The following is an 18637-nucleotide window of genomic DNA, read 5'->3' as shown; positions in this document are numbered from 1 at the left end:
CAGGCATCAGGGAATTGATAGCTGAGATCCGTGCATTTCAAAAGAGTCAACGATTTCTGTAAAGGTGAACTTAAGAACATCCCCTTCACCTCCCAGTAGAGTTGGAGTATAGTGGTAGAGTATCAGACAAGACTGTACCTGGAGGAAACTTGGGGTTCAATAGCGCTACCTGCAACCTTCATAAGCCCATGATTAAGACAGTTATGGGGTTTTTGTTTTTGCTAGTTGGAGGTCTTTTTTACTTTATAAAGACCAGAAATCAAGAACTGGATTAGCAAATCCTCTTTTGAAATGACTACTGAATTCATGTTGCAAGGCAAAGAAGTTAGGTTTGACACAGGAAGAGAAGAGTTATTCATTCTGTGGTCAGAGTTGGAATGAGATGGATGGAAGACAGAGAAGGATGAGTGGACAGCGTTGAATAGCGAATGTCTCTGCGTTTTTGTGGTTGGTGGTGGTAGTAATGCACTAATGTTGCATTACCGTCAATATGCATCTCATCAAATCAATTCTTAACGAAAGCAATACTTGACATTAAAGGCAATGGTGTTATATTATGTACAAAACAAACAAAATCCCTGCCTCCTAAAGGTTGGATTCAGATCCCTGGACACAGATTTTAAACACAGAAGGAAATGATACAACATGTCAGATAATAATGCGTGCTTTGATGTAAAATAAAGCAGACAGAAAGGGCCATGAGGACAGCAGGAAGGCAGGGGGTTGGTAACTTTCAGTCAGGGAGAAAGTCAGGGATCTTTTGGCTTTAACTATCACATACACACTGATAAAACCAAAACTGTGATTGGAAGCTCATAACATTTAGATATTACATCTATATTCATACTTGAACAAAGACCTTTAAAAGCAGATATAGTTAGGGTAATATTTAATATTCTGCTTTAGTCCCCCTGTCAACCCACTAACTCGTTCTCATTTTTATGACATTTTGCTGTCTTTTCATTGAGATTCTCTTGTTTTATTCTGTTGTAGTTGCTGCTTTAAAATTTTTTTTTGATTGCTTGTTTACATGAATTTTCTTTAAATGAAATTTAGGATAAGTAAATCTATAGACACAACTAGATTGATAGTTTCTTAGGCTTGTGACAGACGAGGGGAGGGGACAACAGAGAGCTAATAATAATGGACACAAGAATGAAAATGTTCTAAAATTGATTGGGGTGATAAATGTCCAAGTCTCTTTAAGGTACTGAAATATTTTATCATATTACATATGGGTTGTATATCAATAAAATTTAAATAAGAATGAAGCCATTAAAAAGAAAATTAAAAATTAAAGCGGGATTATAATTGCAATAATTCAAGAACGAATTATGGTGACTTGGGACAGTGGAGCTAGTGAGAAGTGGTCAGAATTCGGTCATATTTTGAAGGTAGAACCAACAGAGCTTTCTGGGGCAAGGTCTTCTCTAGGATTTCTAGGCCACAGACTAAAAGCAAAGTTTCCATTTGCAGAGATGGGGTGGAGTGGGAGGGGGAGGAGCACCATACTAGAAGTAAGAACTAGCATGCATGCTAAGTTTGAGATGCCTGTTAGATATCTTGGAAGTCCTAGATGAGATAAGCAGTTTCCAATCAATGCAAAACCTTATGGTTGTTAGTTCAGACCCCAAACCCACTAAGCAATACCTCAAATGCAAGACATGGCGATCTGCTTCTGCAAAGATCACAACCAGAAAACCCCATGGGGCATTTCTAATCTATAACACAGGGGATCCCCATAAACTGGCCTCAACTTGACAGTCCCCCCCCACTTTTTCCCCCCGATATCCAAATGGAAGACTCCATGGGGCAAGTGAATGTAGAGGCAACATGTAAGTATGATGAGCACTCACAATAATAATTTTGTATTTATCAGGACATATATGGTAGTAAAAGATGACATGTAATTACCAAAGAAGGGCATACGGCGTGGTTTAAAATCAGGAAAGGTGGGAATCAGGGTTGTATCCTCTCATCATCCTTGTGCGATCTGCATGCTGAGCAAATCAAAAGAGAAGCTGGATTATATGAAGAAGAATTCAGCATCAGGAATGTAGGAAATCTTATGACCAACCTACGATATGAGGAGGCCCAACATATGAGGAGGCCCAACGTCGCCTGCTGAGTCTGAGGATGGAGGACATGAAGCACTTGCTGATGTGAATCAAGGATTGCAGCCTGCAGTGTGGATGAGCACTCAATGCAAGAAGACCAGAATCCTCACAACAGACCAACAGGTAACATCATAATAGATGAAGAAAATGTGGACGCTTGGATCTCCAATCAATGTTCACAGAAGCAGCAGTCAAGAGATCAAAAGATGGGTTGTATTATGTAAATCTGCAGTGCATGACTTTTTTTAAAGTATTGAACAGCAAGGATGTTACGTTGAGGACTAAAATGCTCCTGAGCCAAGCAGTGGTATGTTCTTTCGCCTATGTGCATAAGACAGTTGGACATTGAATAAGGAAGACAGGAACGGAGGCAGTTGAATGTGGTGCTGGAGATGAATAGTGAACGTTCCACGGACTGCTGAAAAGACAAACCAATCTGTCTTGGAAGAAGTAAGGACAGAGTGCTCCTTAGAGGCCAGGTTGGCAAGACAGATGTGTCCCTGGAGAAGGACATCATGGTGGGGGGAAGGGGCAGCAACAAAGAGGAAGGCCTTCAATGAGATGATTGACACGTGACTGCCACCAGGGGCTCCAGTGTAGGAGCAAGGGTGAGGTTGGCGCAGGACGGTGCAGGGTTTCTTCTGTTGTGTATAGGCCGCTCTGGATGGTGACTGACTTGATGGCACCTCACAGCAGCAACAACAACAACGAAGCGAGCACATACAGAGACTCGATGAGATCCAAGACCTGAGCCCAGAGCTGTTAGCCATTTGGAGGTCAAGGAGATGAAGAAAGGGCAGCCGGTGAGCTAGGAGGAGGCCCCAAAGGGAGGGGTGCCTGGGGCACAAAGAGATTTTGGGAGAGGGGACTGTTCCGTCCTGTCCACTGCTGCTGACAGATCATCGGCTCCTGACTGGCACCTCCCCACTGAATGTTGTAATAGAGTCACTGGTGAACTGGGCATTGTCTTAAAGAGACTGCTCTTCAAAATTTTACACCCCAATCAGAATCTGAAAAAATGAAAACAAAAGAAAAAAATGTCCAATTTACTCAGGAGTATTTAAATGTCATCTCACTGTCCGACTGAAATTTGGACAAAGGTAAGGCACGTGTAATTTAGCTGAACGTGCTTGGGCAATCATCTGTGTTCTAAGACTTCCTGCATAAAAGGCTATATTGTCAGAACTCTGACTTGCATTTTGAACTTGCATTTGGAGACCGCCTGCTCCAGGCAACCACAGGTAGTTTTCAAAGTGTGCTGTGAGACAAAATAACCCTGTTTGAAGAGGTTAAACTCTCTGAATGCATGGCAACACTTTCGTAGGAGATGAAATGCTTATTAAGAATATTTGACTCTTAAAGCTCCAGAGGTTTAGTTAGATGCACTGAATCAGGGTGAGGGGAGATGGGGGTAACCCTGCTGGTCATCCTAGGATGCCTGTGGCATCACTTTGGGGATATAGATTAAAAGGCATAAAACATACAAAACGGTTTCTTTTTATTTTTTTTCCTCAGAAGCTTGACTTTCCAGAAGCCCTATTCTTCAGAAACCATGATCAAGTGGTCCGATCTGCTATATGATGTTAGAAAGGCCTGAAGCCACACACCGCTTGTCTGTAGCCATAGAGGGGGATGATTCTCATTTGTTATGAATGTGTCATGGAGAGGGACAACACATGCAAATGAGAAATAAGTGCAACATATTTTAATGATTGATGGAACAGAAGATGAACGTTTGTAAGAAGGACTACCAGTCCCTCAGGGTTACTTTCCTCGTGGGTTGGGTTGGGAGGAATTCCCCCCCAGTGAGAATGACGTACAGGGAGCCAGGCATGGACTGTGGCTGATCAATGTAATCAGAGGCTGGGAGATATAAGAATGTAATCTGGAATGAGGCCCGTTCTAATCATGTTACTCTGCATTGTGTGTCAGCTCTGCCTAGGCACATTGGAGAGGAATAAACACAAGTGAACTGATTCCAAAGAAAGACACGGAATGAGGAAATGGCCGGAAACAATGCCACCGGGGAAATACGACCACCTGGAGGGGTTTGAGCACGTAGAAGGGTTGGCGTGGATCCTACAAAAGACTTCTCTTCAAATGTAGGATGTCTTACTTCATTTTCCTCACATGGAGGAAAGATAACGATGTAAGCTTTGTATTAGTATGGTTTCAGGAGTTCAAATGCTGACAATAAAGGAAAACGATGGATACTCATATTTTAATCCAGTCGACAGAAACACTTTTTGGACAAGTCCGGCAAGGTAGGATGAGTGAGTTCTCCATCGCTAGAGGTTTGAGCACAGGTTTGGACCCTTACACTGGGACAAGCTTAACACTGTAAGCAATTTTTAATCATGCAACCAAACCCCTCTGAATCTGACCTTTGTCATCAAGTCGATTCTGGCTCCTGAGAGGTGGCCTGAGAGCACAGAAGAAGAACCGACCCACAGGGTTCCCAAGGCTGAGGCGAAGCGTTACATCGTCATCCTGTGAAAAGGCTTGTGGGTTTGAAGTGCTGGCCTTTCGGTTAGTAACTGCGTGCTTAACTACGCCACCTGGGGCCTTTCTCCTATACCCAAGAGAGTGTCATACTAAGGGTGCAGGACTCACAGATCCTAGGTGTCTGGCTGAAGATAAAACATGGAAAGATCCCCTACAAAGGAAGCCTTCCCCAAGGAGAAGACGTACTTATGAACAGCTGTGGAAGCTCCGTGCTCTTCTACACAGCCAACACACAGTCAGGTATGCCGAGATGAACTTGCAGAAAGTTCTAAGAACTAAACATGGAGAAGCCTTTCACAGAACTCTTCTTAATAAGAGACTTGGTTTTCTAAAGATCTTTAAGACACTGAGATTCCCTGGGTCCTCCGTTGTTGACTTAGCCAACTCATTCCTCCATCAAGTCTGCTCGTATGTTGAGAAGTGTCACCACGGGAAGGCAACACGAAGGCAAAATCATGAAGTTAGTCAAGCCTGCCTTTGAGCACATCTCCTCCCTTCTGTGCACGTGGCATGTACAATAACAAACATCCCACATTCTCATTAAGGGCTATGATTATCTTTTGTGGTGGGCGTAAACTCCCCAGTAAATACTCGCCATAGAAATACAAATAGTTTAATGTTGTGGCTGAGAGGTGATCCAGAGAAAAATCATTCTCCTTAAACGTATACCAGGAATTTTCATGAAGAAAAGATTTAACAGAAACCCTGTGTCCCTACAAAGAAATCATTTGAAGACAAGCATTTTTTAAAATGAGGCTTAAAGAGTTTCAAATAGAGTGAGGAATAAAGAAACCGAAGAGCCTTGGGGGAAGGGTGAACAAATCAGCAACTAGGTTTTAAAATCTCATGAATTTCCAAGTTGGGTAAAAAAAGAACCAGAGAAAACCAGACACACTGGCCTGGCATCCCTTGAATGGATTTCCTAGGACAGTTAGCACCACTGTGGTCAGTATTAACCTCATGGGTCACTGTGTCTGGAAACCAGTCAAAGTGAGTCAGCATCTGTTTGTTATTTTGTATCTGTAGTAAAAATATTGCCTTGTGTCAATTAAATTTTTCTTCAAAAACTGAATAGTGCCCAAGCATAATTTCCCCCTTGAAAAAAGCCCACAGAACAACTTGGCATTCCATTTAAAATATTACATAGAGCCAGCAGATGCCATATTTCATTGTCCAACAGGTCCATGATTTGTAATGAATATTGTGGTCAGGGAGAAACCCGTGAATAGTTTCTAATAACGTTTAGCAATTCATACACGGGAACGAGGGTTTAGCCTAAGACTGGTTTTCATTTTAGCTCATATAAAGCAGAGAACTCTACTTACCAGATGTTGTCCTACTTCAAGTTATTCTAAAATCTTGGGTAAATTACTGCCAAACTTCAAAGCAGACTGTTGAAATTACCTCTCAGACTTTGTCAATATATGATAATAATAAAAAGAAACAGGTACATATTGATCACTATCAACAACAATCTCTGGAATGATGTTGGAAGTTAAGGACTTTGATGTAGAATTCTAGTGACGGTTTGCTAGAGAAATTAGTTCCATTATTTCATGGCATCCACCAAGTTTCATTGTTGTTACTTTCTGTGTTTTCCTTTTCTCTCTCTCCTTTCCTTTGAAGACACCCACCTAGAACATTTTCCCCACTGCGGCCCTGGAAAGTGTACGTTTGAATCAAGTTTGTAAACGTGCTTGGCTTCAACATCAAGTGAGCCAAGTGTGAATGGCAAAGAAGAGAGGGCAAGGGAATGATTATCAACTGAGAACCTAATGTGCCCAAGACATTGTGCTTGGGCTTGCCATTGACTGGTTCCATGTCTAAAGCCCTTCTCTCCAAAATATTAGTTCACTTTCAAACAAGGTTTACAATAAGTCTCTGACACCCGGAAAATAGTCCAATGGTAATGTCATTTTAGAAACACTAGGATGAAAGGCCCATTGGCATAGGCCTTTTGTTTGTTTGTTTGTTTGGCTTGGTTTCTGCTCTGCAGGATTGAAACCCTGGTGTCTCCCAGATCCACTTGAAGTTAATTAGTGCACATCACTACCCAATTCCTTTATCTCATCACTGGAAAGCCAGCAGCAGGGGTGCAGAAGGGCCATTAGGTGTCCTCTGTGGGTAGAGGCAGAGTGGTTGCTGCCTTGTTCTGAGTCTTCCCCCAACCCCACCCCACCCCTGCCCCCCGGGTGCCCAGCCTCTCTCACCTCTCAGACACCTCAGGCCTGCGTAGGGCCGTGGCAATCACATTGGTAACCAAACCACAGGTTGATGCAGCGCCCTCTATTTTGACAAGGTTTGCTGTCACACCAATCCTTTTTCACACAGCTGGCCTTGACATTGAACGACAGGCCTGATGAAATGTTCTCTGCGGTAATGTGATTCAAATCCATCCTAATGTCTCGGAGACAGCCTACAAACGGAGGTGTGGATGGGATATGATAGGTGTTCAGCCGAACGTCACCGTGTTTGCTCTTTCCTCTTGGGAAGCCACCCAAAAAGGAGTTTTGGAAAGTGCACCTTGGTTGATTCCTTTCAAATGGAGACAGCTGTCGCGATGCATTTCTCTGCGCAGGAATAGGCATCGAGCGAGGTGAGGGTCACGGGCTCTGCAAACGTTATCTCCACGGAATGCCGCCCTCCGTCGCTGGTGTTGTGCGGAAGACGCAGCAGGGCCTTGGACTGACGCCTGGCTTGAACGGAGAGGTGAAGACGCCCGTCCCGCAGCTCGAGCCTCACAAAGGCGCTCCCGAGGCCTCGGAGGGGCAGCAGGGCCGTGCCGTGGACAGTCCTATACCGCAGAGCGGTGTCACAAGCGGAGCCCTTGCTCCTTCCCGAGCCACCTGCCACCCTCAGGAAGCCATTGCCCTCAGAAGAAAGAGTGGTGCCTGTTTCACACAGCGATCCCGTGTAGCCAGCTGGACACAGGCAGCTGGACCCATGCTGGCCATTTAGACACTGATGACGTAGACATCCCAGGAGGATATCAGCACAGTCTTCTCCTCCAAAAGATGCTCTGGAATGGGGACCAACGGTGCACCGCAAGTGTGATTGCCAGGTGTGTTTTCGCAGGTGCCACCATTTTGACAAGGATCTGAAGCGCATTCATTGATGTCCTCTTCACAGTGGGTGCCTGTGAAATAGTGACGGATAGGATGTAACTAGATATCGGCATGCTAGAGGTCGAGGTTTTACGTAAGTCTATGCATGATTTTTGAGGAAACGAGTAGATTATGTTTAGGGCTATAATACAGGGACCTATTAGTCTTGGAGGATAGTAGTCCTTGTAAACAGTCTTGGAGGAAATCCAAAATCGACGCTACCCTCGTGTGTCTGTGTGATGGCGGCTCTTGAGTTCCTCCGGTTCAGCTAGGTAGTTGGTCACATCCATTGGTTTTCCCAGGCTAACTCTCATGTCAGATACATACGAAGCATTGATGTCATAAAAGTGAAGAAGAAAAAAAGATTGCTCCAGGTAGGAATGCTAGGTGTACTTGATTGTTCGGGGGATGCTTTCTCAGATATTGCTTGGCAGGTCCTGGACTGGTAATTTCCTTCTATTCTGCTTGGAAACCCTGCTTTGACTGCCACGGAGGGCCTCTGAGCATACTGACAGGAAGGGCCCATCTCCCCAACTCCATGAACCGAGAAGGGTATGCCATAACAAGCCCCTGCTTATATTTTTTAATGCACTCTTTACCTACTCACTTTGTGATTTTAAATAAAAGAGAGTTCTACTTAGAGAACTTCTTTAATCAAAGAAAAAAGAAGGAATATACCACTTTAAGAGTGATAGTTACTGCTTTTCCAATGAAATTCAAAATAAAATAAGTGACAAAGTTCTATAGTAGCACGTTATAGGTTTACCAACAATTTCATTTATATTATTTATTGATGCTGAATATATCTACTGATGTTTTCAAGACATAACATTAGACCTATTTCATGTAAGTCTCAAATCCACAAAGAAAGTAAGCCTTAAAAAGAGAGATCTTTAAAATTTAAAGCATTTGGGCAATCTGGCCCTAAAAGAACACTCCAGTCTCCATCTACATAAATGTAATCTATGTCCTAATCACAATTTTCTACTAGTTTCTTTATGGTAAGCTTCGACTCCCACAGAGATTTTCAGTCTCAGGTATACTCAGGGGCAGTTCTACTCTGCCATATAGTGTCGTCACTACAATTCTGTTGGGATAAGAGTGAGGTGGGGATTATTGGGGGGGGCAGGGGGCCCCAATGCATCAAGTTCACGCATGACCCCATGCCTTTGTCTATATGAAATGGGAAGAAAACAAATGAGCATCCAAGGCTGTGGTAGCCAAATGGTATGGTTGGTACCGATATACGAGATGCTTCATAGAATCCAGGACTATGCCCAACAGTTTGTCTTTTGCTAAACAAGGTATAAAAACCTAAAAATGAAAAACCCCAGCTTTTGCAACAAAAAAGCGGAGTGTGTACAACTGTTTTGGGAGCCTCAGTGTAACAGAACCAGTGATCTCCGGCCTGACAGAAAGAAAGCCATAGCACAGCCCAGGGAGAGAGATGCCAATAGAAGTGGCCTGGAGAGACATCAGGAGAATGGGTTAGGTGTACGCAATTTCCTTAGAAATAAACATTTTCCATTGCGTTTATTTAAATTTCAACTTAAGCAAAGAAACGGAATTAAGATCCCGCTGCGAGGAAACAGTAATCATGCTACTGTCTGGGAAAGACCGAGGAGAGGGGTAAAGAAGGTAACAATAAATGGATGATGAAAACCGAAGGAAAATTCAGATCTATTCAAAACAAAACAACCCCTCAAACAAGGTAAAGGTTTTATTAGCTTCTTGGTGGAGAAGGGCTGCTACAAGCTTTTCTTGTTATACATACCAGTAGAGTCTCATTTGATAAGAGGATTAGGGCTTAAATGAATTCATAAATCTAAAATAGCATCTGGTCAAACTGACCTTTGAAGCTACCTTAAGAAGTTGTTACTTTGAGGACTAGCCCAGCATCTCTCAACTGGAAGGACTAATACATTCATTTTGTTGCTGTTGTTTTACATAGCTCGGGAGGCAATCATTTTCTTCTCTATTTTCTTCCATGTATGGAGAGATTGATCACTTCCACGTGGCTGGCTTTCTCCCCACTCCCTCACATAAGCCTCTGCAGGAGGAGAGGTGCTTTAATCTGATGAGTCTGCTCGGATAAAGTTGTGACACAGTTCCTTCGTCTCCCCATTCTCACAGTCATCTGAAATCCCTGCTGCTGTTAGGTGCCATCGGGTTGATTTTAACTCATGTGACCCCATGTGACAGGAGAACGAGCTGTCGCAGAGTATTGTCCAGGCTTTAATCAGATCACCATGTCTTTCTCCCTCCGAATCAGCGGGTAGATGAGAACTGCCAACCTTTCGGATAGCTCGCAAGTGTTGCACTCTCTTACCACCAAGACTCCTTGGCAAACTCAAATCGTACTTTTTACTTAGGAAGAATTTCTCTGACCATCCACCTTCGCTGAAATAAAGAACCGCTTTGTTATCTGAGAGGTCATAATCTGCATATCTAAGGAGTGTTTACATGTGTGTTTAAAGGCTCTTTGGGTGAATAGACTTGGGCATATTTTCCTAGGCATCATATTTGAGTCAGGGGATCTGGTATCAGATTCATGGCTTAATATTTATTAGTTGTATCACCTTGGAAAAATCTTAGCTTCCTTGTGTAACAATTTCTTCATGTGTGAGAATGAGGGCGATACCACTTGCTGTAACTGCATCACTGTGCTTGAAAGTGCCCCAAACAGTGATTGGCCCAAAGCTGGTACTTCCAAACAGTTACTTGCTAGGAATTCCTCTCTGATTTCCTGATGTTTGCTGCAGTTACACGTTAACCATTCAATTTGTTTTTGTTCTTTGAAAAATGAAGAAATACACGAATTAACTGTTTTTTGCTTTATCCAGCACCACAGGACCACTAATAGCATAGATGATAGATTAGAATCCAAGCCTTCTAATTATATGCTCAATTGCTTCTGAATATATCATCAAGTCCTTTCTTCACTTTCTGGTTGTTCCCATCCTGGGATGAAATTATACCAACCGCAACGCCATGCTATTTCAATTATTATGCTCACACACATAATCTTTGCTATCTGGTAAGAACTGTGTTATTCTACTCCCCCACCCCCACCCCACTTAATGTTTTGACCATTTTGAAGATTTTTCTCTGGCAAATACTGTTTAGCTTGTCAGGCCCCATGAAAAGAACTTGATGCCATTTTAATTCGAATTGATTTGCATTAATAGCTCATTTAGATTAATCCCCTCTATTCCTGTTATACATGACCTGTTTGCATAGTCCCACCCATCAGTTGGTGCGAGTTACAGAGAAATGGGTGAAAAAATAAAACGCACTGCCTTCTGGTTGTTTCCAAATCATAGCAACCCTATAGAACATGGTTTTCTGAGACTATAACACTTTACAGGAGTGAAAATTCTCATCTGTCTCCAGGGTAGCAGCTGGTGGTTTCAAACTGCTGCCCTTGCAGTTAGAAGCCCAGAGCATAACCACCACATCACCAAGGCTCCCCGTAGAAATGGGTAGAAAAACCATATTAAGAAATTTCACTCCACCACAATTTGAAATATTAATTTAGCATTTTCTCAAATTTACAATATCCTCATGGAGGATCGTGGGAGATGCAAAGCAGAAGACATAGACCTAAATTCAACATACAAGAGAATGGAACGACAAATGTCTATCTACACAAATACATTGAATATGGCAGATTCCCAATGAAAGCAGATACTGTATGAGAAGCAAATCAGGGAGCCAGTAGACACAAGTTAGCAGAGAATTAGTGAAAAGTCATTGACTAAGAGATAATCATACAATTTAGATGCATAAATTCAATATCACAAAATATTACAATAAATAAATATTGATTAGTATTTTCTATGTGTAAAGTGAACTAGATAGTATGGAATAACTAGCCCCTGTGCTCAACAAATTCAATTTATCAAGTCATGAATTTGTGAACATAAAATGAAAGTATAAGTCAGGGTAGTAATGATGGAACATACAACTTTCCTCTAGTTCTTAAATGCTTCCTCCCCCCCAACTATCATGATCCCAAATCTACCTTACAATTCTGGCTAGACCAGAGGATTTACACTGGTAGAGATAGGAACTGGAAACACAGGGAATCCAGGACAGATGACCCCTTCAGGACCAGTGGTGATACCTGGAGGGTGGAGGCAAGGGGGGGTAGAAAGGGGGAACCGATTACAGGGATCTACGTATAACCTCCTCTATGGGGGACAGACAACAGAAAAGTGAGTGAAGGGAGACATCGGAGAGTGTAAGATATGACAAAATAGTAATAATTTATAAATTATCAAGGGTTCATGAGGGAGGGGGCAGTGGGGAGGGAGGGGAAAAATGAGGAGCTGATATCAGGGGCTTAAGTGGAGAGCAAATGTTTTGAGAATGATGATGGCAACAAATGTACAAATGTGCTTGACACAATAGATGTATGTATGGATTGTGATAAGAATTGTACGAGCCCCCAATAAAATGATTTTAAAAAAAGACAACATTGAAGAGATATCATTAGACGGCAAATAATTGATGCCTAATAGATTGTATAGGTAATAGCTACTGCAGAGTTCTTGGAAAGATTAACCTTTTCAGGTTGCGCCTGGGTAAGACTATTTTACAGAGATAGAACTTAATATAGGTTTTTAGGTATATATCAGATTGGTAAAGAGGTCATTGTATGTGGAAACAAATAACAAATTAAAGGTCCAACAGCAAACTCATCAGTGAGCGAGCATAGGCGTTTAGTTTGGTCATCTGGTTGGCAAGAGAATGCAGAGAAATCAAGTCCGAATGGGGAGAGATAACCAGATGGCTGAAGACCGGGACAGGTACCGAGTAGTTTTCATTTTGTTTTGTATCTGAAGGCAATGAAGAATCATGAGTGATTAAATGGATGGTTTCTCAAAATACCCAGTCCCATAAGTCCCTGATGAGAATTAACTAGAAACAGGAAGATCAGTTAGAGAGAACTATGAAAATTATCCATATATCGGTTTTTTAGGGTCTGAAATAGGACCATTTGTTTTCCTCGCTATCAGCTGAATCATTTATACATCATCAGCAAATAAGTGCAAATGGTAGTAAATTATTCACTGTTACTCATTGTATGCTTTCTTGTACTTCCTAAAATTTATGCACCTGATCTTTCATAAAGCAAATACCGACAACTTAGATATGCATTTTCTTTAAATATAAACAGAAAAATTAGGTTTAGGTTATACCATAATGAGAAAAAAAAGGAGAGAATCAGTATTAAAGTCAAAAGTTTGAACGACAGTAAATAGAATCAGATGTAAAAAGAGCAATGATAAACAGTGATTTATACTTCTACCTTGTTAAAATCAGTTCTACCAGTATCTTCAATGTAAACCAAGGTCCGACAGAGATTTATTTGATGAACCCAAGAATCTGACACTGAGAACGACTCAAGCTTCTTTTCTTGTCGCTTCACGGGGACTGGGCCCAAAGCAAGGTTGCTGTCAATTGAGGTAGAAGGATCAGGCAACAGTTATGGGATTGCCTGTACCCTGCAGTCATCTTAATTGGGTCTTTCAGTTGACAATGAATGGTTTGTTTATGGCCAACTATTAATAGTATATGAAGTAGCTTACATTAAGCTTCGTGCTTATAAGGTGAATTCCTTTAACTAAAGACTGTCGCTTCATTGTATCTTTCTAAAAATCCAAAAATTCAGTATATAATTTTATTTTTAAAATATTCATGATAGGGAAACTTTCTACTATCAAGTATATCCCATATTTTCATCAAAGTAAATTATATTAATACATACGAAACCACATCGAGTTTCGGCTGAAATATAAATAAAATGACTATGCAAATACATTTTTCTGTTCTCATTTTACTGAAAGTTATCAATTATTAGATATTTAACAGAAAATTATTTCTATATAAATTTGTTCTAAAAGTCAGTCTTAGTTGCCTCTATTTTAGTTGATTCAGTTATTGTCTTTATTTTAATAAATAGAAGTCCAAGAAGTTAAATATATGCAAACCAAAGGCTCTATTTATACTTAATCTACTTCCTCTTATTCAAATATTTAATTAACATCAATAATATTTATTATACTATATTAGACACTAGTTGCTAAGTAAAATATTCAAATCAAAAGATATTTTATCTTATATAAGTAATAAGAGAAGAGTGAGTTACCTATGAATATTGCCATTAAAATGTGAAAAACCTGTGTCTTGGATCAAACATTTTTTGGTAAAAGAAGAGACATCATCCAAACACGCGCACAGTGAACAGAACAATTTTCAGATGGTTTTGTAGCAGCTCCAAACACGTGGGTTTGATTTTGAATGTCGTCTTCCTCTTTCCTGGAGAGAGGAGGGCTTAGTTTTGACTAATTTCTTCCAAGCTGGATCAGCAGGGCTTACTATGGAGACTTGTTTGTGCTGCTTACCAACCAGACTTGTATTCTTAGCTCATCTCCGTGCTTAATGCAGGCTGCCTTTTCTTTTTAACCCACACTAGTGACTTTTCATGTGATTACAACGGAATATGAGCACTATTATGAAGGAAAAATGAATTTTGAGAATCTAAATTTATACTGCATATTTGGCAACTTTTATCATGGAGATTGATTAGGGTTTGATTTTAGTTTTTTTCACAATAATGGAATTGTTGGTTTGGGTTTGGTTTTTAATTCCTCTATTTTGCTTATGAGTGATGGTTAAGGTATTTTTGGCAATTTCAAATCTATTTTATACCAAGTGTGATGTGTGTATGTGTGTGCATGTGTATTATGTAGAAAAGGAGTAGAAAATAAGAGAAAAAATAAGAAATAAGAGCAAATGCTTTTACTAGGCTGAACTGAAATTGTGACAAGAATTATTTGCATGGAGCCCTTAGACTTGAATTTGACCTTCTATCTTAATGATGAACTAGGAGCCCTGTTGGTGCAGTGGATGCATGTTGGGCTATGAATCACATGGTCAGCAGTTTGAAACCACCAGCAGCTCCAAGGGAGAAAGACTGGGCTTTCTACTCTTGTTAACAGTTACAATCTTGGAAACCAACAGCCTATGAGTCAGCATTGACTATGGCATTGAGTTTGAGTTCGGTGTAATGATGAACTATGTATTTCTTGTCTTTGTTATAATGATATTCTATTTTATTCTCCAGAATAATTTTAACATTTTGGATGTTTGGGATATAATTACTGTAATTGGTACTTGATTTTTTTTTTACCACATTTTTCTAAAGGGACACTCAAAAGCCTGAAGATGCTTCAATGAGGCAGTGGAGTTTGATATTCCATCCAGTTCCCTGGAAATGTTCTAATATCTAAAACCATTACGATTAGAGAAAGTTCTTTAAGTTGAGAAGTCTTTTGGATGGTTCAGATAAGTGGACTGTGAAGAGTCGCTCTTGTGCTTTACCAAGTCAATGTTTGATTCGTGGTAACCCCGCCTGACAGAAGAAAACCTCCCCGGAGGGTTTACTAGGCTGTCACCATTAAGTGCAAAATTAAGTCAATGATTACTAAAAACTGGTACCTGTGTAAGGCGGAAACCTGTCAGAGAAGGAAAGCTCAAATAGAGTGTGATAGGAAAATGGTAAGGCTGCACCTGGTCAGAAGAAGAAAACTTGCAAGATTGAGCTAACTAATTAGAAGAGAAGGAAAATGATTGGGTATGTGTGACATGGTAGATGACAGGTAAATAGATATAAAATGGAGGGACAACGATTTTCATAAGAACTACAGAAAGCAAAAAGCTGTGAGCTGAGTAGAATGGTTACCTCTGTCCAGCTGAGGTTAAACAAGCAAAAACAGGATAGAGGAGATGAAGCTTATTAGGTACCAAAGAAACATGGGTTCCAGTTAACAATAAACAGTGTAATAATAGTAGTAATTACTGTTAATACTTATGGTTACCTTTACATTTTTCCCTCACTGCCATTGAGTGGATGCTGACTCACAGTGACCGACAACCAGGAGTAGAACTGTCCTGTAGGGTTTCCAAGGCTGGGACTCTTTAAGGGAGTAGAAAACTCCTCCTTCTCCCAAGACCAGTTGATGGTATAGAATCGATGACCTTGCAGCCCAAGGAATAACCACCACACCAAATATGAATTCGATGGTGGTTTGGTGGCTTTCTTGGTCAATGGTCATTTTTGAGGCAAAGAAAATAACAAAGGCTTTCTAAATTTGATTTCAATTTTTAAAAATGTTAGCTTTGAGTCCTTTAAGACTAAGAGATTCAGGATACACACCCCCATAAGAAAAATGATTAAAACAGTGAATTTACTAGAAATCATTTCAATAGAGAAGTTCTTGACAAAAATTGGGTTGTTTAACACAGAGAAAGGAAAATCAGCTAAAGGCCAGTCTTTAACATGTGATCTATCTATCTATCTATCTATCTATCTATCTATCTATCTATCTATCTATCATCTATCTATCTATACAGAGAGAGAGAGAGAGATAAATAAAAACAGTGTCCTGGTGGCATATGGGTGATGAATGGAGCTGCGAACCACAGGACAACCTTTCAAACCCACTGGCTTTTTGCAGGGGAAAGATGAGATTTCCTGCTCTTTACATAGAGTTGTTATGAATCAGAATCCATTTTATGGCTGTGGGTTTTGATTTTTGGCATGTACAATGGGTATACATATGTCCATATGTAATGAGTACATAGATAGCAGGTATGTATTATACACAATGGGTATATATGATGTGGCATAGATATATTGTGTGTGTGTGAAACCTATTCCTGGAAAAGCCTATCAGGACAGGAAGGGGTCAGTGGAAAAGAGGAGGTGGAGTGACACAGTGGCTGCCATCACGCTCACGTGTAAGAACAAGCGTGAGGACGAAGCAGGACCGAGCAGGATTTCCTCCTGCTGTGCTTGGGGCTGGCTCACTGTGGGCTGAATCAATGTGATGACCCCTCCCCAGGGGATTGATTCTGTGCTCCTCCACTTATGCCGCATCATTTGAAAACGAGGATGGCAGCATATGTGCAAATGTGCTCGACACATTGGAGTAATGTAGGGAATGTGATAAGAGATGTAAGAGCCGCAATAAAAGTATTTAAAAAACAACCAAAAAACCCCCACAGCAGTTTTAGCCTCCTGGCGAGACTCAAATCATGTTCCCTTTAAATGTCTTTGGATTTGGGGGCTAAAAGAAACCTGGAGGGAAAGCTCGGGGCTGTCGGTGGATGGGAAGTCTTCCCTGCAGAATCTTCAGTGGACTGTCCTTCCTACCCTCCAAGGATGATCAGGTACAGTGTGTTGATGGGGAAATATAATTCCTTGGAACAAATTTTCTGACTTTTTTCTCACCAACGTAGATTTTGTTTTTCTTCAAACTTCTTCCTAATAAGCCAGAGTGATCATCCTGTGGCTAAGAAAATTTATCAAGATTATCCTTTTGAAATTCTAACTACATAGTTACCGTAACCTTCTGAGCATACCGCACTGCCTTGAATTCAACTGGCCCCCTAAGGAGACTAGCACAAGTGTATCACTGAGAGAATTTGTCTTCAGTCATCCACTGATCATCGGACATGTGTAGATATTTTGTTTGGAATAAGCTCGTGTATCTATGCATTGGAGCCTTAGTAATGAAACTTTTAAATTTATTTTCTCCTATGGGTGTGTGTGTGCAAATAAAAAGAAGAAATCCAAATAAAAAGAAGAAATTTAAAGACATATGAAGTAGGAATTAAAAACAATATTCCGACAAGCCTCTAGTTCTTTAATGCTCCCCACACCCCCCACTATCATGATCCCAATTCTACTTTACAAATCGGACTAGACCAGAACAGGTATATTGTTACAGATAAGAACCTGCAACACAGGGAATCCAGGATAGATAAACCCCTCAGGACAAACAATGAGACTAGAGATACCAGGAGGTTGGGGGGGGGAAGGGATCATTCGCAAGGATCGATATATAACCCCGTCTCAGGGGTACAAACAACAGAAAAGTGGGTGAAGGGTGACAGAGGATGATGTAAGATATGAAAATAATAATCTATAACTTATCAAAGGTTCATGAGGGATGGAGGGTGGGGAAGGGAGGGGAAAAAATAAGGAGCTGACATCAAGGGCTCAAGTAGAAAGAAAATGCTTTGAAAATAATGATGGCAACAAATGTATAAATGTGCTTGACACATGGATGAATGTATGAATTGTGATAAAAGATGTAAGAGCCCCCAATAAAAGTATTTAATAAAAGAAGAAAATAATGATGGCAACATATGTATAAATATGCTTGATACAATTGATGTATGGGTTGTTATAAGAGTTGTAAGAGGCCCCAATAAAATGATCTTTTAATAAACAAACAAACAAAAACAACATTCAGCTTAATAATTCATGATAAGACAGCATAGGACAATGATCAGCAATATATGTTTATCAATAAAATACAAAATTGTATACACTTGATCTAGAAATGAAAAAAAAGTTTTCTATATTTATGAATTACTTAATGTGAAATGATTAAAATGAAACAAAATTTCCCACAAAAATTATGAAAATTTATTTTGTCAGCTATTTTATGTGATATGCCCAAAGCTTAATGCTCTCAGAAAAAACTACTTTACAATTGGCAGTTTATTTGACAATTCAAAGTGTGTGTTTGGATGGTATAGTGGTACTATTGTTCCTTCTGTGTCACTTCTTCTGTACTACTTTATGGTTACTCTATTTTAAAGTCGGGAAGCAAGACACATCTGCACTCTGGACCTAACGTGCTCAAGTGACAAGTATGGAGTCCAGAGGAATAATTATGCTCATCATTGACTGGAAATATCCTGAGATCTCCAAGTGATAAACAACAGAGCAGCAAAAAAAGCTTTGCATTTCCACATTTTAGCTGATTTTGCACTTCAAATGTTCCACTTTGAAGCTCAATGGATCCAGGTAAGTGGTTTTTAGTTACTTTA

General features: G+C 40.5%; 1 protein-coding gene across 1 annotated transcript in view; it reads right to left on the bottom strand.

Moving 5' to 3' along the window:
• The window catches only part of CRB1 (crumbs cell polarity complex component 1), a 184452-nt gene that overhangs the window by 56815 nt on the left and 109000 nt on the right, over window positions 1-18637 (bottom strand). Inside the window, 3 exon segments of the mRNA XM_013003922.1 lie at window positions 6851-7172; window positions 7174-7666; window positions 7669-7758. Coding sequence (XP_012859376.1) covers window positions 6851-7172; window positions 7174-7666; window positions 7669-7758 — 905 coding nt within the window.

Source organism: Echinops telfairi, unplaced genomic scaffold, assembly GCF_000313985.2.
Source record: "Echinops telfairi isolate 266 unplaced genomic scaffold, ASM31398v2 ScPeMD7_7424;HRSCAF=8462, whole genome shotgun sequence".
In the NCBI taxonomy this organism is placed as follows: domain Eukaryota; kingdom Metazoa; phylum Chordata; class Mammalia; order Afrosoricida; family Tenrecidae; genus Echinops; species Echinops telfairi.
Note: the sequence above shows the minus strand (reverse complement) of the source record. Positions and strands in the feature narration are given on the sequence as shown.